The 24166-nt window shown below is 37.9% G+C and overlaps 1 protein-coding gene across 1 annotated transcript; it reads right to left on the reverse strand.

Moving 5' to 3' along the window:
- Nucleotides 1-14709: 14709 nt before the first annotated feature.
- LOC135598143 (protein DROOPING LEAF-like) lies at nt 14710-18182 on the reverse strand. The gene is made up of 7 exons (XM_065091687.1): nt 17905-18182; nt 17056-17187; nt 16665-16764; nt 16524-16572; nt 15378-15453; nt 15234-15294; nt 14710-15152 (listed from the first exon to the last, which is right to left on the reverse strand). Exons 1-7 carry the CDS (start codon nt 18076-18078, stop codon nt 15133-15135), a joined length of 612 nt encoding a protein of 203 aa, XP_064947759.1. The 5' UTR covers nt 18079-18182; the 3' UTR covers nt 14710-15132.
- Nucleotides 18183-24166: the final 5984 nt, after the last annotated feature.

The raw sequence follows: 24166 nt of genomic DNA on the forward strand, positions 1-24166 counted from the left end.
GTTGATCTTAGATGGCTGTCGACTACAGAAATGGCTTTCCTTTGATTGTAATTTACGAGAATGGCAACGGTTTGCTGGCGATGGTGATGGATGTTCTATAGCCGTACGTATGTGTAAAGACTTGAACATATGCTTCTCTTTGAATGTCTCATGTTGTATTCCTCTGGTGGTAATATCCATATTAAAGGAACAGTCACTTGACTTCCATCACCTTGATTTACTTAAAGGTTTTTGCAATAAGATATTTCTTCTTAGTACCTAGTATCTAGAAGATTTTATATTATATTATATATATATATGATTAATTTTAAAAAAAAACTAATATATTTGATAAATTTATATAGAGCGTCCAACTTTTAAAAATTCTTGCAAAATACCATTTGTTCTCTAAACCGGTAGTTTTAGCCCCAACCCCCATCAAACTTGTCTTCATCATTATTTTCCCTTTCCTTTGCCCTACCAAACATATCGCAAATCTTACCAACTCTTATCGAACCCATCCTTATTCATCTCAACCTCATGATAGGAAGGAATTGGTACAGAGATGACAACAGCCCTCGTGTGAGGAAAGAGGGGGCGTGAGGGCTGTTGCCACCTTCGTTAACTCCACTAGCCCCCCTTCCTCATGTGAGGGCTACGGACAATGATGCTGATCGCCTATACAATGGGTGAAGATGATGAGAGCAAGATAGTTGGTCCAATAAAGGCCAAGGGCAAAGACGACAATAGGTCATAGAGGGCAAAGGAGTCGGGAGGTGATGATAGTGGCGGAGGTAGTGTAGGGGCACTGCAAAGCAAAGGCAGGTTTAACGAGGGCCAAGAGTAAAATTATCATTTATGAAAAAAATTAATGCTTTGTAAAAATTTGTCAGAGATAAGAGTTTTTTTTTTTAATTTACATGCATATATATATATATATATATATATATATATATATATATATATATATATATATATATATATATATATTCCAGAATCAGCTTCAATTTTTTTCCTATATTATTCAGGATATTGTATTCTATTCATAATTTATTTCACACCATTAACTTAATTTTAAAAAAATAATCACAAAAGGATGAATTACTATGCAAATTGGTATGCCAACAATTCAAAGATCCCGTGGGAACATGTAAGAGTCTTAATATATAGTGGTCACCTTCATAACCTTCTCCTACACTTGGCTCGATATGGCCACCTTGATGACTTTGAATGGAGTTGTAATATGCACATAGCTGTAATTGGAATCCCATCTCCATATGAGTATCCTCTCAATGCAGAGCTGAGCTTTCCTTAAGCACAACCACCAAGGATTCAATTTCCTCCAACATAACTCCTTCTTCTTCTTCTTCTACGTATTTTGTGATATCTTAAAAAGGAGTTGTGCCCCCCAACAAATCTTCTAATCTTTTGTTGGAATTTAATTATGTCAAATGATTTCTTTCAATTATATCACTCTCTTCTTGCAAATTCAAACGTAGGCAAAAACTAAAACGTTACATGCATACCTTCGAAGGAAAGTGATCCTTTGCCGATTACATTTGTTGCTTAGAAGTGAAAGAAAAATTAAGATCGAAGACAAGGGTAGTCAAGTAATTGCATGGGAAAGTTCTACAGCAAGTCAAACGAATCAAGAACAAGGCATAAGAGCTCAATGGTGCTTTACGTTAAGGTAGTCCAACCTCCCAAGGAAGGAAGGAAGGATATGGGAGGCATAAAGATGGTAGCAAATAGCAAATGGTTGGTTGCCAAACTCCCCCAAAAACAACAAGTAGTTTATCCATGTCCCCTAGTTTTCTAGTCTACTCTCAACCATCTATCTCACAATGGTGGGTTGTCAATTCCTGCAAGTTTCCATGTTCCATCCTCTTAGAGTCTTTGTTAGCACGACGACCCACTTAAGATACAAAAAACTAGCTTAAAACTCATGTCGTATGCTGGCAACACATCCTAAGAAGTACTTGCAGAACGACATCTTCGAAGAAAAAATTTACCTACCATGCAAGAGGAAGAACTAAGTGTCTTGTTTATTAGTAGATTTGGTTGACCTGATGGTCAACGGCATGATGTACATGACTGACCTTTGAAGGGAAACACACAGGCTGATGACCATATGAAAGCACCATACAGTAATGATCGTCAATGCATGATGATGAAACATGTACATTAGAGATATATGTGTTATAAAGTTTATTTGGTGAATTTTCAAAAAAAAAAAGTGCCCATTTTTCATAGGAGTCTACCTGTGGGTAATCCTATGGACCAGTGTATAGATGAATCATTTCAATTCTTTAGTTATAATATTTTGATAGAGGTATCAAAAACATATCCTAACTAAATAGAAAAGTCTCACAGCTTAGTTGTTCCTATTCCTAAACTAATAAAGATATATGTTTCACACCATATATTTCTGCAAGAGTTTGTTTTAAGTTGATTGTCTTACTTATAATATTTTTGAATAGATTTATTTAAAAATATATGTAGAACACTATAAACTTATTTAAAAATATTCTAATTAATATATGTGTTTCTATATTTGACTTAGTTATATTATTTAAAAATAGATTTATGATGCTTTATTGGAGGTACCAAAAATACTGTAAAGTTACTCAAAATTACTATATCTGATAATAAATTTTATACATTACTTGTCTTAGGGTATTTCAAGGCTTATGACAAATAGGTGGCATCTTTTGAAAAATACGAAAAGGGATAGTACCGCAAAAAGAAGAAAAAAAAAACTTTTCTCTCATGACTTTTCCCGAGTTTAAATTATTGATTTGATATTGCCATCGAAGTATAATATTAGTCATATATTGTTGATATTATAGGACCAAAAATACAAAAGTTAAAAGCCTATTGTTGATAGTACTTTAAGATTTCTTTTTTTCAAAGGTAATGAATGGCGGGCAAATAAATATAAAATTAGTCATATGTTGTTATTATAGATCAGAAAAAGTTAAAAGTATTAGTCTTCGTACTATTTTATTTTATTTTTTTAAAGATAAATGATGAAAAAAAGATAATCTATCAAAATCTTTATCGATTAAACTAGTCAATATCTTTAAAATACATTAGATAAGATTTCGAGATCTTAACATTTGATAAGTAAATCTTATTAGTATATTGATATTGTGGGTCTGGAAGATACTAAGACATATTCTCAATTGCTAATCCACAACCCTTACAAATGTGGTGTTGAAGTATTTCTAATGATGGTGGACATTATTTATCCTAGGTATTAACAATGGGTAAGAAAATTAAAAATCTAAAGTAACTTATCATGACTTCAATCTTATTGTTTTACCTTCTAATTAAATGGGATATATAGGATATATATTTTCTTTATACAATATAGATATATGAACCATAAATCTATTTTTAAATATAAATAAAGTTTTTTCCATAAAGAATAAATAATAAAGATGATATTCAAGTTATCAAAGTTTTTATCAGTTAAACTAAACTAATCTAATATGTGGTTAAATATAAATAAAATTATTATTATGTTTGTCGCATGTGTGACATTATTTTGTTAATTTAATTTAAATAAATATATATATTTTAGATTAGCAATTGTCTTTCATTAGCATTTCAAAAGGTATTAGCGAATGCAATATTCAAAGTAGATTTATAGGATAAATGTATGTAGTCTTATTTTTTATATTTAAGAAAATTATAAAGATAAAATTATAACAAAATATCGAATTATGCCAACTATAACTGAAAACATTTAACATTATTATCGGCCAAAAGAAATTAACAAATCAATAGATGTTGTCAATCCATATTGTTGCCGCATGTCATCATCATTGCATAATTATCCTTATAATTTACCAATGTCTTAGGTCTTATTCATCATAAACATAAGCTTTTCCAATATGAGTTTGAGTCAAGAAAGCGAGTCAATATATCACTCTATGGTTCAAGAGACATTTAACCTATCGAGTCATAAATTTCTGTTAGTGATCTAAATTTTTTGAAGGGTTTTATATAAAGAATCAGAATTTGAATTACTACTCGGTGAGGTTGATAATGAACTTGTTGGAGTAAGATCTGTGGAGTGTCTAGTTCCGTTGGAATCTATATTTGTGTTCCACTTTTATTGGTCTCCCAATTCCTTCCAACTTATCCTTTCATCAAACATAATATTTCTGTTAATAATAACTTTGCCACTAATATGGTTATATAATCTTTGCCACTAATAGGGTTATATAATTGATATGCTTTCATACCATACCAAGCCTCAAAAAGAGTTTGATTCGTAACAACCTTTGTTGATGAAATATTCAACAAATAAACTACTATTCCAACTACTTCTGTGCAAAACTGATTTGGAAAATATTTTCCTTTAAGCAAACTTCTTGTCATTTCAACGAAAATTTGATTCTTATGTTCAGCTACACCATTTTGCTCCGGTGTATATGGTGTTGTCAATTCTCTGCGAATACCATTTTCTTCATAAAAGGAATTAAACTCATTAGATAAAAATTCACTACCTTTATCTGTCTACCCAACTCATGCGGCTATAATCATTAGTAAACAATAAAAAATATTGACTTCCATCAAATAATTTTGTATTCATAGGTCCACATAAGTCAGCATGAATTAATTCAAGATAATTAGATACTCTCCATACTTTTCTAATAGGAAATAATTTTTCACTTTGTTTGTCATAAATGCATCATTCATATACATCAAGTGTATTAATCTTGGGCAATCCGAAAAACATTCCTTTTTGACTTAACAACCTTAAACCCTTAATGTTAAGATGTCCATATCTTAAATGTTATAAAATAAACTTATTCTTTTGAGTTGCGACAAGAGCATACTTTTCAATATTTGCTTGTTATCTCTAAGTCTAACTTTCAACTTGAGGTTGTCGTTGCTGTAATTCTCGAGAAGATTGTCTCATGTACAGCTTGTTGAATGAAGAACAATGCCTTTGATTTTGAATCTCGTATTTTGATGATGAAACTACTTGATATATGTTTATGATTTAATTTACGTTTTGAGTGACGCAGGATGCCTCGATCAGGATGAGACAATTAAAGTAGGAAAATCATGTTGTGCCGGAGGAACATGTCAAAAGATTGAACGTCGGGCCGGTGGATCGGTCGACGTATCGACAGAAGGCTTCGGGCCGTGGACTCGGGCATCAGGCCAAGAAGAGCGGGTATTGCGCCAAGGATATCGGAGTTGCGGAGCCAACTGGCCGATTGGGCAATAGGCCGCAGGAAAGGACGATGCGCCGAAGAATCGGACGAAGCGTCGAGGGACCAATGACATGCCGGACAACTTGGTTAATTGCTTAGGATTAATTGTCTCGATTGAAGTTTTGTTTTAAGTGTGCAGGATTAACTACGATGGAAGTAAGACATGCAGTAGGAGTTGCGCCGGAGTCAAGACAATGATCACGTTGGGAGTTCGAGAGTTCGATGGAAGTTCAGACAGTCGTCGGAGGTTCTGCGAAAACAAATCCGAGAAGTCCATAAGCTTGCCAAAGAAGCTTGTCGGAACTCGCCAAGTGGATCATCGCAAGTCCAGGAGTTTGCCGGAAGTCCGCAGAAGCATCACCGAGGGTTCATCGGATGATCGACGAAAGTTCGTCAGAAACTCGCCGGAAGAAGCGATTGACGCGCCGGAGCAAGCTGCAGAAATTGTCTTAGGATTTATCATAGTTAGCACAATGATTAAGTTGGAAATGGGAGGTGATCACATTAGCTTAATCTTGGGGCAATTGGGCCCCTAAAAAACCCAAATTGGGCCGAATGAATCTACCCATTCGGACCCTGATTGCTATGGGAGGTGCAACCGCCTAAGCCAGGAGGTAGAACCGCCTGGGCTAAGTCTCCCAGGGAGACTGGGCGGTGCAACCGCCCCAGCCAGGAGGTAGCACCGCTTGGGCTCAGTCTCCGAGCGAGACTGGGCGGTGCAACCTCTCCTGACAGGAGGTAGCACCGCCTGAGCTCAGTCTTCGAGTTCTGGCAGGCGGTGCAACCGCACTAGTCAGGAGGTGCAACCGCTTGAGCTCGGTCTTCAAGCTCTGGCAGAGAGGAGCAACCGCCCCTGACAGAGGTGGCACCGCCCAGAGGCTCAGTCTTCGAGCTCTGCCAAGCGGTGCAACCGCCCCAGTCAGGAGGTGCAACCGACTGATCCCGGAATTCCGGGAATTGACAGTTTTGAGCTCCAAATTTGAACTGGATTGGGGCCTATAAATACCCACCCATTTAGCAATGAAAGGGCATGAACTTACACCGAAATCTTGATCCTTTCTGTGATTCTTAGAGCTCAAAATTGTTGTAAAGGCCAAAAGTTCTTCTCCAACTGTTCTTCAAAGTTTTGAGTTGTAAAGAGAGGAGAGAAAATTTCTGTAAGGGTTGTCTCCTAAGCCCATCAAAAAGAGTGAAACTGTAAAAGGGTGGTTGGCCTTCGCCTATTGAAGGAAGGCCTCTAGTTGACGTCGGTGACCTCGTCGGTGGAGGAAGCCAATAGTAGAGTAGGTCAAGATTGACCGAACCACTCTAAATCTCGGTTTGCATTTACTTTGAGCATTTTATCTTTACTGCAAACCTCCTAAATAGCTACTGCCTTCTGCGCTTTTACGAACGAGTTTCTAAGTTCAGAGCTTTCCGAATCTGCGTTTAGACGTAAATCGGCTTTTTTGTACGATCATTACATTTCAGTTTACGTTTATATTTTGATTTCAATCATAACTGCAAACTGCCTTCTGCGCATTTATAAAACGTATCTCAAAGTTCAGTATCTTCAAAATTGGCATTTAGACGTAAACCAGTTTTATCGTACGAATGTCGCATTTCAGTTTGCGCTTGCATTCTGATTTTCATCATAAACTGCAAACTACCTTCGTAGATTTACTTTAACGTCATCTCGCTTATTCTTAAGTTAAAGTAATATTAGAATCGGCTTTTACATCGAAATCGTTTTTATCAAACGAACGCAGCTTTCGATTTTAATAGTGAAAGATTTCCGCTGCACTAATTCACCCCCCCCCCCCTCTTAGTGCTCTTGATCCTAACAATTGGTATCAGAGCCCGGTATTTCTCATTTCGGATTTACACCCGAGAGAAATGGCTCTTCAAGAGGCCTTATCGGTTGTTCGTCCATCATTGTTTAACGGATTGGACTACACTTATTGGAAAACTCGAATGAGAGTTTTCTTGATTTCTATGAATTTGGATTTATGGAATATCATTGAAAACGGTTTTCAACTTCCCTCCAAACCGATGAACAAATGGTCGGATTTGGAGAAGAAGTATTTTTCTTTAAACGCAAAGGCTATGAATGCCTTATTTTGCGCTTTGGACAAAAATGAGTTCAATCGGATTTCTACGTGCGTAACGGCTTTTGACATTTGGCGAACACTTAAAATCACGCACGAGGGAACTAGTAGAGTCAAAGACTCGAAAGTTAACATTTTATTGCATGATTTTGAGCTTTTTCGAATGCAACCAAGCGAGACTATAGGCGACATGTACACCCGTTTCACGGATGTCGTCAATAGTTTAAGAGCTCTTGGAAAATGTTTTTCGGATTTTGAACTCGTAAACAAGATTTTGTGTTCTCTTTCTAAGAAGTGGGATTCAAAAGTAACTGCAATACAAGAAGCTAAAAACCTAAACAACTTACCACTTGAAGAACTAATTGGTTCGTTGCTGACATATGAAATGGTGCACAATGCACATGATAAACATATTGAACACAATCACCTTCCAAAGAACAGGAAGGATTTGGAACTCCGGACAAATGAATGCCACTTGAGCGATGACTCAAGTGATGAGGACAATGATGAACTTGAACTTCGAACACTAAATCTTAATAAGTTTATTAAACAAAAATCTAAAATAGACAATGAACTTGAACGAAGGAAGAGGCCAAAGAAGAGGAAGGCAACCAAGGATGAATCAAGAACTTCCAAAGGTGAAACGACGAATTGGGCTTTGACGGGCTTCGACTACAAGGTAAGTAACTTAACTCTCTTGAATTATTTCGAAATTACATAATGCTCTTCATAATACATTTTCTTTTTAATATAGAATTAATTTTCTTGAAAAATTACATGTTAAAAAAAAAATATGATGAAAATGTAAAATTTATGATCATGCTAGTAGTTTTGAAAATAATCATGAAAAATATATATTTTATGATAAACAAACAAAATGATTTTGATTGAAAATATGAAATCATGCTTGATGATATAATGATGTTTTGATACCATGATTTTATTCTATGCATGAGATTTTAAAAATCGTGTTTATTGGTTTTATAATTATGGATGATGAATCTTGCGATCTTCGATTTTCACGGTAATGAAAGTGCCTTATTAATCTTTGTCATAATAAAACTTGCACTTTCGATTTTAAAACATGCTACATGTTTGGCATAGATGAAATAAAATCATATGAACTAAAACAACTAAAAAGAGAAAATTATTTTTCTTGAAAATTTATTTTTCTCTACCGTATTGACTTTTTCACCAAGAGATCAATAAAATTATCTATGCCATTTTGAATCTCTTAAAAGTAATGTTGAGATTTTGATGATGTGTTCTTATTGAAATTTATTGAAATTTATTGAAATGAATCGTGATTTCTTGGAATTATAACTTGAGAATTCTTTTTAAAAATCAAAATAACTTACTGTGATTCTTTCTTTTTGCTATTTGAGTTATCTAAAAAGAATCATAATATGTCTCTTAATATTCATAATTTGTCTACATGATTCGTAAATCTCATTACCAACTCTTCTTCATATTCCTTATGTGATGATATGAATACATGAAATATTCATTAATTTATTTTGATGTATACAAATGAAAGGTTATGATCATGCATGGTAGGATATAATTTAACAAAATTGATACCATCATGATATGAAATATTTATGATTTGCAATGATGCACGCAATACTTGAGCTTTTTAATTATGATGTAATGTATTGCATATGATGTGAATCATGATTTAAAATTCTATGAGTTGTTGCTAAAATGAAGTATTATAAATGATGATTTAATGTCATGAATGCTCTAAATGATGAATGTTTGGTATCATGATCAAAATGAAGTGATAAATATTTTGAAAATAAATGTTTGTATCATGTTAGATGGTTTGACATATTATGCATGATAAGCTATAAAGATGATTGAAACAATGATTGAAATAATAGGAATGATGATTTGGAATCATATAATAATGAGTTTGCATGTTCGAATTTGAAAATATAATTATGCACAAATAAGATTGAAACCTTCCCTTGTCATGATTTAGAAATTAATGTAAAGGGTCTTCCCTTCTCTTTCCCAATGACATAGGGGGAGAAAGAGTTGCTAATGTGCATATCTCAAAGAGAAAATTGCTAGCTTTCGTGTCTTAAAATGTTGAAATTTTTTTTGCTAGCTTGTATATTGTAAACTTGCTATCGTACTATCATGATGATGAGCATGTCTTATCTTGTAAAACTATGGCAAAAATATGTCCGAATGATTGAACTTATTAAAATTAATTTTTGAACTTTCTTGATTGAATGATCAAATCACTCGACTGCCATGATTATTTTACACAATTACATGCCCTAATAACAGGTTGAAAATTATGTGCTTTGGATACAAAAATTTCCATGATAATAAGCATGTTTTGTCCTCATGATTGTATTTGAAAATCAATAGCACAGCCTTGTCCGAATGCATGAAAGTGTTAATTTCATTTTCGGATTCTCTTAACTATTGGCATCCTAACAATTGGATTTTCGAATTATCCTTTTCCAGACTTAATAAGCATATGTCATATCAAGTTTAATTCATATCATTAATTTTTTACATATGGAATCAATCAGCAAATACATCTCTTATACACTTATCATGTGAACAATATTTTGTTTTGAGAAATGGATTTGATGAAATGATTCCTGCTTATAAATTCCTTCTTGAAAAAGGAAGTCATTTTTACGTACAAGGATTTGATACATATCTTGATACTTGTAAAAATGAAGCGTGCTTTAATATCTTATCGATTTTAACTTCATTCGAGTAAGCTTAGAAATAGCTTTCCTCCATGCAAAAAGAAAATAACAAATAAAATGGAAGAAGTTTTCAAAGCTATCTCCATATATGTTTTCCTTGAAATGTTTGAATATTTGGTATCTTATTACTTTTTGTTGAAAAATGACATGAACGCATCGCACTTATATTTAAAATTTGCTTATATCGTTCTCCTTTTTGTTGACGACAAAGGGGGAGAAATATATGAATTGATGCTATGGACACTGATGCTATGATTGCCAAATTTGCATTATGCCATGTCTGCATCATGTGTTAAGATGTCAAGAACTTGTATCGTAATTTTACGCGTTGATATCTTACCATGTGATGAAATGCTACAATTGATAAACACTTGAAATGTTTGCGTTATGATATCAAAAGCTTACATCGCAATTTTACATGTTGATATTTGATAATAGCAAACTTGCATGATGATAAAACTTGATATTATGTTTTTCATGCAATGAGTTGAACCAATATCACAAACGCTTAATTGTGGAACTTCTCTTTTTTGTTGATGACAAAGGGGGAGAAGTATGATGTTATGCATAAGTTCATGATGACGTGTTGCAAGTATTCATGATGAATATTGCAATGACTTGAATTCAGTTTGAATTCAAGGTTTTATCAATATGGCATATTGATAGGGGGAGTTTGTTTAAACTCCGAGAGTTAAGTTTAACTCAGTCATCAAGTGGTTGTCATCATCAAAAAGGGGGAGATTGTTGAATCTCGTATTTTGATGATGAAACTACTTGATATATGTTTATGATTTAATCTGCGTTTTGAGTGACGCAGGATGCCTCGATCAGGATGAGACAATTAAAGCAGGAAAATCATGTTGTGCCGGAGGAACATGTCAGAAGATTGGACGTCGGGCCGGTGGATCGGTCGACGTATCGACAGAAGGCTTCGGGCCGTGGACTCGGGCATCAGGCCAAGAAGAGCGGGTATTGCGCCAAGGATATCGGAGTTGCGGAGCCAACTGGCCGATTGGGCAATAGGCCGCAGGAAAGGACGATGCGCCGAAGAATCGGACGAAGCGTCGAGGGACCAATGACATGTCGGACAACTTGGTTAATTGCTTAGGATTAATTTACTCGATCGAAGTTTTGTTTTAAGTGTGCTGGATTAACTAAGATGGAAGTAAGACATGCAGTAGGAGTCGCGCCGGAGTCAAGACAATGATCACGTTGGGAGTTCGAGAGTTCGACGGAAGTTCAGATAGTCGTCAGAGGTTCTACGGAAACAAATCCGAGAAGTCCATAAGCTTGCCAAAGAAGCTCGTCGGAACTCGCCAAGTGGATCGTCGCAAGTCCAGGAGTTTGCCGGAAGTCCGTAGAAGCATCACCGAGGGTTCATCGGATGATCGACGGAAGTTCGCCGGAAGAAGCGATTGACGCACCGGAGCAAGCTGCAGAAATTGTCTTAGGATTTATCGTAGTTAGCACAATGATTAAGTTGGAAATGTGAGGTGATCCCATTAGCTTAATCTTGGGGCAATTGGGCCCCTGAAAAACCCAAATTGGGCCGAATGGATCTACCCATTCGGACCCTGATTGCTGTGGGAGGTGCAACCGCCCAAGCCAGGAGGTAGCACCGCCTGGGCTAAGTCTCCCAGGGAGACTGGGCGGTGCAACCGCCCCAGCCAGGAGGTAGCACCGCCTGGGCTCAGTCTCCGAGCGAGACTGGGCAGTGCAACCTCTCCTGACAGGAGGTAGCACCGCCTGAGCTCAGTCTTCGAGCTCTGGCAAGCGGTGCAACCGCCCTAGTCAGGAGGTGCAACCGCCTGAGCTCGATCTTCGAGCTCTGGCAGAGAGGTGCAACCGCCCCTGACAGAGGTGGCACCGCCTAGAGGCTCAGTCTTCGAGCTCTGCCAGGCGGTGCAACTGCCCCAGTCAGGAGGTGCGCCCCAGTCAGGAGGTGCAACCGCCTGATCCCGGAATTCCGGGAATTGACAGTTTTGAGCTCCAAATTTGAACTGGGTTGGGGCCTATAAATACCCCACCCATTCAGCACTGAAAGGGCATGAACTTACACCGAAATCTTGATCCTTTCTGTGATTCTTAGAGCTCAAAATTATTGTAAAGGCCAAAAGTTCTTCTCCCTCTGTTCTTCAAAGTTTTGAGTTGTAAAGAGAGGAGAGAAAATTTATGTAAGGGTTGTCTCCTAAGCCCATCAAAAGGAGTGAAACTGTAAAAGGGTGGTTGGCCTTCGCCTATTGAAGGAAGGCCTCTAGTTGACGTCAGTGACCTCGTCGGTGGAGGAAGCCAAAAGTAGAGTAGGTCAAGATTGACCGAACCACTCTAAATCTCGGTTTGCATTTACTTTGAGCATTTTATCTTTACTGCAAATCTCCTAAATAGCTACTGCCTTCTGTGCTTTTACGAACGAGTTTCTAAGTTCAGAGCTTTCCGAATCTGCGTTTAGACGTAAATCGGCTTTTTTGTACGATCATTACATTTCAGTTTACGTTTACATTTTGATTTCAATCATAACTGCAAACTGCCTTCTGCGCATTTATAAAACGTATCTCAAAGTTCAGTATCTTCAAAATTGGCATTTAGACGTAAACCGGTTTTATCGTACGAACGTCGCATTTCAGTTTGCGCTTGCATTCTGATTTTCATCATAAACTGCAAACTGCCTTCGTAGATTTACTTTAATGTCATCTCGCTTAATCTTAAGTTAAAGTAATATTAGAATCGGGCTTTTACATCGAAATCGTTTTTATCAAACGAACGCAGCTTTCGATTTTAATAGTGAAAGATTTCCGCTGCACTAATTCACCCCCCCCCTCTTAGTGCTCTTGATCCTAACATTTGAGTCCTTTTTATTCATAGCATTTGCCCGAGAAGATGAGAATAAGGGGTTGCGACATGGAATTACCATTGAAAATCATAATGCCCAGTTTAGATTATAATTAGGCTCTGATACCACAAATGAAGGAGCAAGGAAATGATAAAACAGAATACTATAATGCAATTAAAAGGAATCCTTTCGATATTTAAAACAAGAGGATTGACAAGAACACTTACAAGATATTCTTAAGTGCATAGACTCTCTATATATCTTGCTTTAGGAACTATGGTCATATTTATAGGACCTAATGGTAATTATGTCACTCCCCTATCACCAATGATTGAGATAATTATTGAAACTACCCTATAACTATCTGATTGTGGTAGTTATTGAAATCATCATATAACTACTAGATCATGATTGAGTTAATTATTGAAATTATAATATAACTACTAGATTATGATAACTACCTAGATAACTATGAATTAAAACAGGAATGGGAAAAAGAACAGCCGCTTAGTGCTTTGATCCCGTTCTTCGTTCCTAAGTGTCTTCGCTACTCCAATCCGGGGTATCCATCGAGACACATTCGTGTCTTAGATTGCTGTTCTCATCGAGCTGTAAGGCTGCGCATGGGAAGAAGAACCGCCAGAATGAATGTGCCTCTGATTCCATGAATTCCTTCCAATACCCATAGTTATGCATAGCCGAGTAAAAGACAGCAAGAAAAGAACCACGAGAGCCCCCCGGCCGAAAGGGAGAATACATTCTCGGGGATGTCTTCGAGAGCCATCCAAAAGCTTACTTTCCTAGTCTCCGTAAGGGTGATTACTAGAGAATGCGTTCACTTGTGTTCATCCGCTCCATTTCAGTGGTTGTAATGGAAATATATGCACCGACGGAATGCACATTATATCTTACACTCGGAGTTGTAATGGAAATATATGCACTGGTGGAATGAACGATTACCTTACACTTGGATACCCAATTGCTTGCGCTTTTGCCACGATCAGATCAATCATGTGTAAACAATAGCACGTAATCTTCTGATCGGTTGGTTGGTACTCAAATTCCATACACAATATGAGTATGCTCTCATCACAAAAGATCATTAGAAGACGTTTAGTTGGAGGTTTCTGAACCAAGTGGTTTTATATTTCTGAAAGAGCAGTAGTACTCACATCCTTAATCTTGTACTTCAGATTGGTGGCTAAAGCAAATCATACGCAACACATTTCTTTTATTAATGTTCTTGAGAAAGTCATTTTTCATTCCATCCAGATTGATGACTGGTGCACCTGGCTGTAGATCAAGAATCTTCTTTTATGTAGCTACCATAAATAGGAATGAATTTGCGCACTACCTTCCCAACTTGGAATGGTATCTTATCTGCTAACGAAGGATCTATCATAGATGCTAAGGGTATTTTGGACTTCAAAATGGTCGGACAGGATATACGTAAATTCTTTTTGATAAAATAACAACTTCCACTTATATATATATATATATCATATGTTGAGATGGCTATCCAAATAGAAACTCGGAAGCTGCACCCAATCAAACATGAGAGATGTGGACTATCTGCAGATATATTGCTTGCATTAAGAATCTAGTATGACATGATAAACCTTTAAAATGCTTTTCCCAATGGCATGACTGAAACAATAAACTTGATATGAAATGCCACCATCTCAACAAAATCTGATACTCAAACTATTTTTACGAGTTCATTTTGATATGCTTGAAATAAAAAGTTCTGTTCAAAAGGCATAAAAGACATGCGCACATACCTGCTGACAAACCTTGGAGGAGTTTCATCAGTCGTCTTTCCAAGCATTGTCAAATCCTGGTGATGAAGAGCAAGTACTTTTGAATTCATGTAAACCATACAGTTGCATCAATATATTTGACATGGATTCTAGTCCTCCTTCAGTCAAAAGCTTATCTACATCAATTGATCTGTCGCGAATCTTATTAACTTCAGAAGTACGAGGGCAGTCCTCTTACTTGAGATCTCTCTCACTGTGCCCTCACTAATTAGTTCTAGATCTTGACAGCTCATATATGAGCCACATTTATGACTCCCTCTTCGCCTGCAATGCATGGATCTTAACCAGGACAACCGCAGCATTAGAGATGTCATTGTAGAGAGAGGACAAGATCTAACACAAGTTAACACCACAAGCGCATCACTAGGAAATAGTAGGAGCTCCGAGTCACAGTTGGAAACCTAATTCTTCTGCTCCATTTGCTTGCAGAATTTGGAGTTCTCCGTTCTAGGGCAATTGACTCTTTCCTGGAAAGAAGATGACACAGAATTAATCAAGCAACAAACCACTTTCGACTGGTAAATGATCACAGGAGTGATAGGATTTACCACTACTGTTATCGGAGGAGGTCGAAATAGTAGTTGAGCAACGAGGATCACACTTGGCCCACTTCGATTCATGTTACAAGAAGCACATAAAGACATTGCCATTATTAATCTCTTCAGAAGGAGGTTGTTGGTGATATCACTTACGTTCTTCGAAGCCATGCTAAAAGCTTCTCGGTGCGGGATATCAGGTTTAGCTGCCTTGATTCGTTGTATTTCCTCCCTGCCATGGTTTGGTTTCTGAGTAATGTATTTTCTGGATTTAAACTGAAGCAACAATATATTCAAGTTCTTGGCTAGTTTTTGACTGCAGTTCCAATCATAGAGTCAGGAAATTGCCCATTGCCTTGTGTCGAGTAACTTTTTAAGATCAGTTTAATCTATCAGATTTATATCATGTCTAGATATGAATCTTATGCTTTTAGGAAGCTTATGTCAAACCTACATAGAATCTGAATATGAACCAAGGAAGGCAGTATTAGATTTTCTTTCTATTGTTTGGGTCTCCTAATAGTTTTTAGTTGCTGTGTCTGTAACTCATCGACGTATTTGATTTACTAACAGCCAATGTTTTTTTGTCTCCGGTTGTAGGGTGAGATTGCATGCATATCCTTTCCCAAATGATTAATGTCTTCTCCCAATTGTCTTTATGACTGTGGTTTCATTCCTTCAACGTTTGACTTGTAAGGAGAGCAACACCAACTCCTGAGGTCAGCTACTATGATGCAACATTTCGCATGGCTCAGACTAAGAGAATCCACAGTAAGATTTAAGATTCTTGAAAGAAATGATTAGCATGGCAATAATGGTTGAAATCATGCTTTGGCAGCAGAAGAAGATCTTCCAAATTGGCAGTACACATTTTCTGTTTCAGATTTACTCCGGCTTAGGAGTTTGTGTGCATCAAAGTAGGTTGCATCGATAAAGGATGGATCTGCTACATGGCTCAGATGTGCATCAAACAGGACAGAAAGGCTATGATGTATGCGTGCATGAACTTCTTTTATACCTTTTTGTAAGTGTCGTGCTGTATTGTTTCCGAAAGAAAAGGTGTTCTGCTATTTTATTTCATGCTTTACGGACATCATATATTTTGATGAAGGATTCGATGATGTTAATTGACGATATCACAGCAGTCTACGGTTTCATTCACATCTCATCTACTAGAACGTATGAGGATTTTGCTGGTGATGGTGATGTCTACGGTCAGATCAAATCAGATGATATGCTGCTCATTCATGATATGCAACAAAGAAACCAAATCAGAAGATATCATGTTCAGTTAGTTCTTACTTCATGAATCGATTGTAAGCCGAAGGCATCCTGTGTTTCTTCTCCGGAGCTGTCATCAAGAATTCAACCAAGATTTCTTAAATGGAGAACTCCCAATAGCAGAAAAAGAAACACGAAAATGCGGAGGTCAAAAAGACTTACGTTTCATGACAAATCGCGGTTTCTGGATCATTTGTTCACTTGAATTCGATGACGATGATGGAGGTGAAGGTTGGCCTCTCAAGCAATCACTGCAAGGACCCTAATTCAAAACAAAGATCAGTTTCATGTATGCAATGTACTCTCCCACTCTTCTCTTCTTTCAAGATCTACTTGTGAGCCTAAAAGCTAGCACCGAACGTGTAGCCTTGAAAGAGAGAAACGAGAGAAAAAGGAAAAGATGATCCAGGTTGTCTTTTTCTGCCAACAACAAATCGAAGAAATCCATAGGAACAAGAGTCTGATTGAGTATTAGAATTATCCTAGTCTATGTACGAATCTTGTGATATAAGTGCTAGACATCTGATGGATTCAGTAGACAAGAAATTGAAACCTGAAGGCCCATCCGGTGATCGGTGGGAGTAAGGGACTGCACCGTGGCTCTGGGGCTCAGAAAGGAGAGATGGCTGCAGTGACCACATTTCACGGTTACCGTGTCCATCACCCGCTTGCAAGGGACGCCAACCTGCAGCCAAGGGAGAGGTCTGTTACCATTCAAGATCGGCGTGTGATCCAACATTCTTTTCACAGATCTGTCTATGGGAAGAACTCTTCTATAGGTTTCCTTTTCCGAGAGACCGTAAATAGAAATAGGAGCACTCTTTGGCCAAAGAAGATCTCTTAGTTTTGGTAAAGGGAAAGGTGATGGACCGATGGAGTAGACATCAAAGGCAGCCCTCACAAGGAAAAGAAGAATGCTCAAACTCAGGAGGGGGCTTCCTATTATCTGCCTGAAATATATGCTGTCAGGGATTCATGCAACCCCTGACCTCCAATTTTGGAGGAAGCTATCGTTTCTAGCTTCCTCATGAATGTAAACAACTGGATCTCCCCTGAACAGAGAGGCTATAGAAGAAAACCCTAGAAGACATCAGGAACTTTCTCTGGTAACATCATCATGAACATTATAACAGCGGAAGAAGTGCAAAGCAAAATAGCACTTTCGATTGGATCTTCTCGAACATCATCTATGGTTAAGGGATCAAAAGTGAACAGAAAGGTAAGGCAAAATAAGCTGAAGAAGAGAACATGATCTGGAGCAGCCTCCACCGAGAACCTTGCTCAGAGAGCAAGATCATATTGGCTGAGGAGGATGTTCCTTCTCATGGGTGCATCTTTCCTGTGACTCTAAAGCACCACGGTTGGCCACACACTCTTTAATCTTAGACTCTTAAGGAATTACCGCAAGAACAGTGTTGCAGTAGGTGCAGCGCACGTAGCACAGGCGATCGGTGGGAGGTACCAGATCCATGAGCAAGAAGAAGAGACAAGCTAAGATGGAGGAGGCGGGGAGGAGATCGGCCTCCTCCTCTCCCGTGCCCAAGAGCTGCTCACAGGAGTAGTGGGCATGCGCCATGTCTTAGGGTTCCTATTCTCTCAATAATGCCCGGGGGAACCCCACCCATGGGACGTACGGCCCCGCCACCCCAACTTGGGAACAACAAGCTATTTGTCATCCTATTATGTTTTACTCGTGTTATCTTGGGATGGTGTTTAGCGTGCCTTTAGCTCCAGATCTCTATAACAGAGCTTAGACTTTGACCTCGCCTTCCTTGTGCTTTTTATCTCCCTCTACATCTACATGATTACATAGGCGGAGGTGGATCAACAGAACAAGGTTCGATTAAGGGATATGATGGCCCTCCAAGATTCGCCCGTATCCAGAAAAGATACATCCAACGAGGAAGAGTACGATCTAGTTTCAGAAGCTGCGTCGTCTTGCATCAAGCAACGCAAATGTATCGAGGAGACTTGCGGAAATGATCGGATGCCTATACCAGCCTGCATCAGTCCCGGTTGCAGAGCAAAGCTTCAAGGACTTCCAAACCCCCCCGACTTTGTTTGGCTCGTGGACATGCCACGAGGCATGCAGAAGCGCAACATATCGCGAGAAGATGAGCAGAAATGTGGAGGGGATCAGTTGTCATTGTCTTTGAGGGGCCACCGAGTGCGGGAAGTGATGTGACGGTTCCTCGGTTTCCCATAGGGGTAAAAGAAAGGACAAACCCCCTCACCCTCTCCCTCTTCGTGTAATCACGCCTTTTGTCTCCATCATAGCCTTCTGATCTCTCAAACCCCACCCCGTAGGCTCTGCGGAAGGGGCGGTGGTGTGCTTGGTCAAGCAGCTTTAATGGATATGGATCCAGGCTTCACTTTCTCCCATCTTGGGAAAGGGTGAGTTGATGAGACAGCCAAGAACAGATGCCTGCAGCACACTTGCTCACCCCCAATGGAGGGAGTGTATGTTCATGGTGCATCTGTTCTCCACTTTTCTTTACCCTGGGAAGTTCTTCTCTTCTGCTTGGTTTTGGGTGTCGGTCCACACTCTCATGAGCAGAATCAAGGCTCTTTACCATGCTGAGTACAGAAAACCGTGCATAGATCTGAGCTGAAACTTTCTTTTCTTTTCTTTTCTTTGATGCTGTGATTATCTCGTGAGGTGGATGATGATGGGTGTTGCACATGTGCTCGTGCAGAGCGATGCTGGAATGCTTCTGCGCCCCGCGCTGGTGCGGAGTAATTGCGAAGCAGGCCGACGGTGCTCGCTTTCTGCGCTCCGTGCGTACTCTGCATGAACGATGCCACCTGCGTCTTCATTAGCAGTAGGGTTAGGAGGAGGCTTTTTAGCCTATCACTGCATCAAGTGATCGCTCTCTCTCTCTCTCTCTCTCAGTGAGTGGACACTGAGCAATGCATTTGATGACGCTCATTAGATCCCAGTCGATAGAAATATGCTATCGGCACAGCTACGTATGTATGCATTGGAAAATGTTGTGCGAAAAAAGATGGCCGAACACTATCATCTAAATGATAAGAAATTGAAGTGTTAGCTCACAACACAAACCGAAGATTAAAAGCCTTCAAATCGTGATGATGTCCAAACCATATGGCTTTGTTCCTTCAATAATTAATTAAATTGAAATTAATGGTTGGCTCGCTTTCAATAATCAATTAAAAATCCAAAACTGTATGTCTTTGTTCCTTCATTTATCCACTTAAAATCTACATCAATCTCAATCATGCACTATCACTAGAGAACTTTCATGCTCGAAGGGATATCTGTCAGCGATCAGAATGAGAATCTTTGTCTTCACCATCGGATGTTATTTCAGGGAATTCTGAAGAAAGTGACCCTTTGAAGCTATTGAGGACTTTTGTCACACGAAAGACCAATAATTTCTTGGCTCTATTTGATTGAATAGTGGGATCATTATTTCACCATGCAAATCATAGTAGCTGATCTCTTTCTTGATGCAAGGCATACGCACTCAATATGGTAACACTATCTCCACTACAATTCATGTTCTAGCATCAATGCATAAACATTGATGCTACAATCTCACTAGTCAAATTGATAAATCATGAAAGTTAAGTTAAGAAATTGCTAGTGAAGATATGACTATATTCCCTCAAAAAGAGGGAAGAGTTGCTCTCTCTCTCTCTCTCTCTCTCTCTCTCTCTCTACGATATTGTGGTCATTTACATTTATATATTTGCTCCCATTTGACTTACAAAAAGGAATGTGTCACTCAAACAAATATGTGTGTGTTAACTTGTCAAGATCCCCGTAGCATTCATACACTTATCTGTTAATTCGATTCTTTCTTCCTCTCTTATTATCTTAATTATTAAAAGAATCAAAAGAAATATAATGGAAAACGTGAAAGAATAAATTGTGTACTATGCCAAACAAGACATGACAAAGGAGTAGAGGTGGCCAGATTTTGTTCTCTGAGCTCAAAGATGGTGGTAGTAGTTGGATGATAATGCCATCAGCTTAAACATGAGAAAACAACAATTACCATGGCTTACTAAATTTACCTTTCTTCAAGTAATGGTTTCATAAAATTTTGAGCCAAATCGATTGAAACGTGAACAAAAAATGATTGACTCCGACATCCAACAAGTAGGTGTGAGCGTAAGTGATGGCCACAAACAAAGCGTTCATCTTGTCACCATCTAAAGTGGCCTCAAATGTGACGAAGTTATAGCCAAGATCATGTATTTGCTAATTCCTCTCTTTGGTTTTAGAAAATGTTAGCAATCCAGCTTCACCAACACAAGTTTATTAAGAACACTAATAAATGTAAAGATCTTATCCAAGGATAGATCTCAAAATTTGGTGTGGTGAGGAGGAGTTCACCACCAAAGACAGCTACAAGTCGTATTGTTGGCATGGGATGTGTGTTGTGCCATTCCTCTCTCTCCCCGACATCAATTGCAATTTGTCTTCTTTCCGAGATGATAAGTGCTGGGATCCACATATATGTTCTGGAGTCAACAAGGACTTGGAGGAATCAAATGTGAACGCCAGATCCATTTCCAAGCTCCATATGAACACTATCAAGCACTAGATTCTAATCATGTACTCCAATTCTTGTATGACAAAAAATAGATTAAAAGATAATTCATAGATATACCTCAGAATTTTACAACCTTGTTCATGAAAAACAACAATAACTAGGGCAAAGCACAACTATATATACATATATATGTAATCAAATACAAGTGTATGTAGGATATCAATGCATACTCCTACATGCATTGGACAAAATAAAATAAATAATTGTGTGTGTGTGTGTTATTTTTCGCTTTGGAAAAAAAAAAATCATTGGAGTATTTTCCAATGAGTTTATGGGTTGAGAAATGAATTTCAAAATATTATGACAACTTAGAAATGCAAGGCCTCTTGCTAAAACCTAGACAGTATCTCCATAGAATATTCATTATATTCCAACTCCTAAACAATTCTATTCTAATCTAATCATTCAGAACATGTTCAATTATGTTTCAACAGCTCATGGAATCCAACAAAATATCATGATCAAAATCTGAAGAGGCAACATATTCCTTGTACAATCCAGAGAGTTCTTTACTATCATATAACCACCAAAAACTATGTATTATATCACAGTCAACACCAATATATTTACATAATTACAAGATCACTATAGTAGATCCATAATAATATTTTATATTAGTATTATACAAGTCCAGGTTTCTAAATAATAACATTCCCCTCAAGTATGTCTCTACTCCTCAAGATCTAGAAAATTTTAAAAATAGACATATGAGCAAGTAATAGTCCAATAAACGTCATAACTTGTATGCTAGTCAAAACTTATTACGATGCATATGAATAAGTATAAGTATTTTTGTAATCATTTTTATCTTGAGAATCAAACATAGAAATCATCAAATCATTATTTAGTTAATAATTTAAATACCATACATAGGCCATAATTATGTACAAATGACGATGATCTATTCTTTTTTTTTTTTTTTCTTTTTTGTTTCCCCCTTTTTTTTTTCAAAGAGATGAGGAGAAAATGATAAAAGAAATTGTTCTTTTGCAATTTAGTCCTTCTCAAAACTTTTGTTTTCAACTAGGTCCTTAAAGAAAATATAATTATTACATCGTCATTATGAATATTTGTTTTAAATCTTCAAAAAATTGCCCAAACATAAGATCAACATGATGCACTTTGTGTGTGTAATCTACATATTGAACATATCGAAAATCAAATTCTTATTAGGCTTCAGTGTGAAAATAATTCAAAATTGAATTTAACAATCATCTAAGCAACAATTAGGGATCCGTATTTGATCCAATACTACTACCGTCATAAAGATCCATTCTTGAAAAATCATATTAAGTAAGCGGGTTATCGAGGTCCTACACAATTTAGTTTTATAAGACTGGTATATGTGTGTGTGTAACAAAGAAGAAGATTTTGCTGAAGAAGAGGAGAAACGCCGAGTAGGCGAAGTTCCACTATTTGGTGTAGAAAGTAGTTCATCAAGTAGGAAAATGGAGAGCCTCCAATCTCACCATTTCATTTTCTTGTTCAACTTGGGACAATATTGGAAGGGCCCCAATGTCGATAGTTCTCACAGCATGATGTCTCACGTAGAGACATTGAATCCACTGTCTTGACATGACTTCCCAAATGATAAGGTGCCAGAACATGACTATTACCCTTTTTCATGCTCACAACCCTATTTTGCTACTTACAAGTTGTGCAGAGTATAAATCAGTCATACTTTTTGGTCCTTTTCACCAGCATAATCCATAGGTAGAAGTGGTCTTCCAACTCACAATTTTATCGATATTATGTTTATAACCATATTTTACTACTTGGATCAACAAATGCCACTTATAAATGTAAATACTAATTTGGTCTACACTAACATGCATGTTTATGATGAGCTTAACTAGTTTGATCACCTATTACTCCACAATTCTGATTGTCTTTCGCCAATAAATCATCCGTTGCTCATAGCCACATGAACAAGTCATTGGACAGATTGGAACCTGGTTAATAAGATTTAACACTCACGTTTAATGGTAATAACATCTCGGATAACGCGTAATGCATCACTCTTTTACCAATGGACTAAATGAAAAGATTCAGAAAATGGTTTTATCAGTCAGAGTCCATTGGATTTAGTTAAAATAGTTAAATCATGGGAGAACACTACCATTTGATGTTATTACACGTTCAATAGCCAGCTTACTCTGATCTGAAATAAAAAGTTTTCTCAGGATCTGAGCATATATACATCTCTTTCACCTGCCACATTTGCAGGTAATTAGAAGCATTGTAATGGGTGCTATTATATATTCAATCATGGAACCTGTGATGCTGTCGTCTGCGCATAGATAGAATTGGTGGTTACCTACCTCGAGGATCAATGCGTTACAGTGGAGATAGATAGATCGGTAGAAGAAGATGTGAATAGGAAGTAGAGTTCAGAAGCTATACAGCCAGATGTAGTTGATAAGAACAAGTCTGCGTCTTCATGCATGCAGCAGCAGCCCTACTACCTGTCCATAGGATGGTCCCTGTAATCATCCACGGATGAGCATCGGATGATAAGCATCGTCCATAGGACGGTCCCCTATGACCACCCACGGATGAGCATCACATGATAAGCATCCTCCAGAGGACGGTCCCTATAACCATCCACAGATACCAATTTCTCTGGTAGGAGAAACATATCACCTGTGCATGGATTCTGATGTACTCTTACTCTTCAAATAGCAGCATCTGGAAGCACATGGCCGGAGGTTCGTGAAGGCCAGTTGAAACTTGAGAGGTGAAGGGACATGACCGATGTAAAAGTCATCTTCCCTCTTTCTGGGTATCAATCAGTCCAGGGGCCAGTTTGTCATTACCTGGCAAACCCTAGCCCAGCTTCATCACCCAAACTCAACCTACTGCAGTGGATCCAGTACTGTTAAACTCATCAGTGCCCAATCATATGGACTGTGTCTTTCTCTCTCTCTCTCTCTCTCTCTCTCTCTCTCTCTCTCATGCACTGCAGGTGGATTTGACCTCCTCCTCATGCATACGAAGAACCAGACTCATGCACTTGAAGTGGTGCACATGGACAATGGGGGTCCAGGTTAAACAGGACCACTGAGAGAGTCATGTATGCAA

Source organism: Musa acuminata, chromosome BXJ2-1 (genome assembly GCF_036884655.1).
Source record: "Musa acuminata AAA Group cultivar baxijiao chromosome BXJ2-1, Cavendish_Baxijiao_AAA, whole genome shotgun sequence".
Classification (NCBI taxonomy): domain Eukaryota; kingdom Viridiplantae; phylum Streptophyta; class Magnoliopsida; order Zingiberales; family Musaceae; genus Musa; species Musa acuminata.

Bases quoted from the DNA above. Each gene is read 5' to 3' on its own strand.
- LOC135598143 (XM_065091687.1), bottom strand. From the start codon at position 18,078: ATGGCGCATGCCCACTACTCCTGTGAGCAGCTCTTGGGCACGGGAGAG. The intron at 16,765-17,055 runs GTTTCAATTTCT...GTTTTGAATTAG, and splicing joins ATCACCGGATGGGCCTTCAG to GGTCCTTGCAGTGATTGCTT. The intron at 15,454-16,523 runs GTAAGAACTAAC...AAACCATGGCAG, and splicing joins GCTTACAATCGATTCATGAA to GGAGGAAATACAACGAATCA.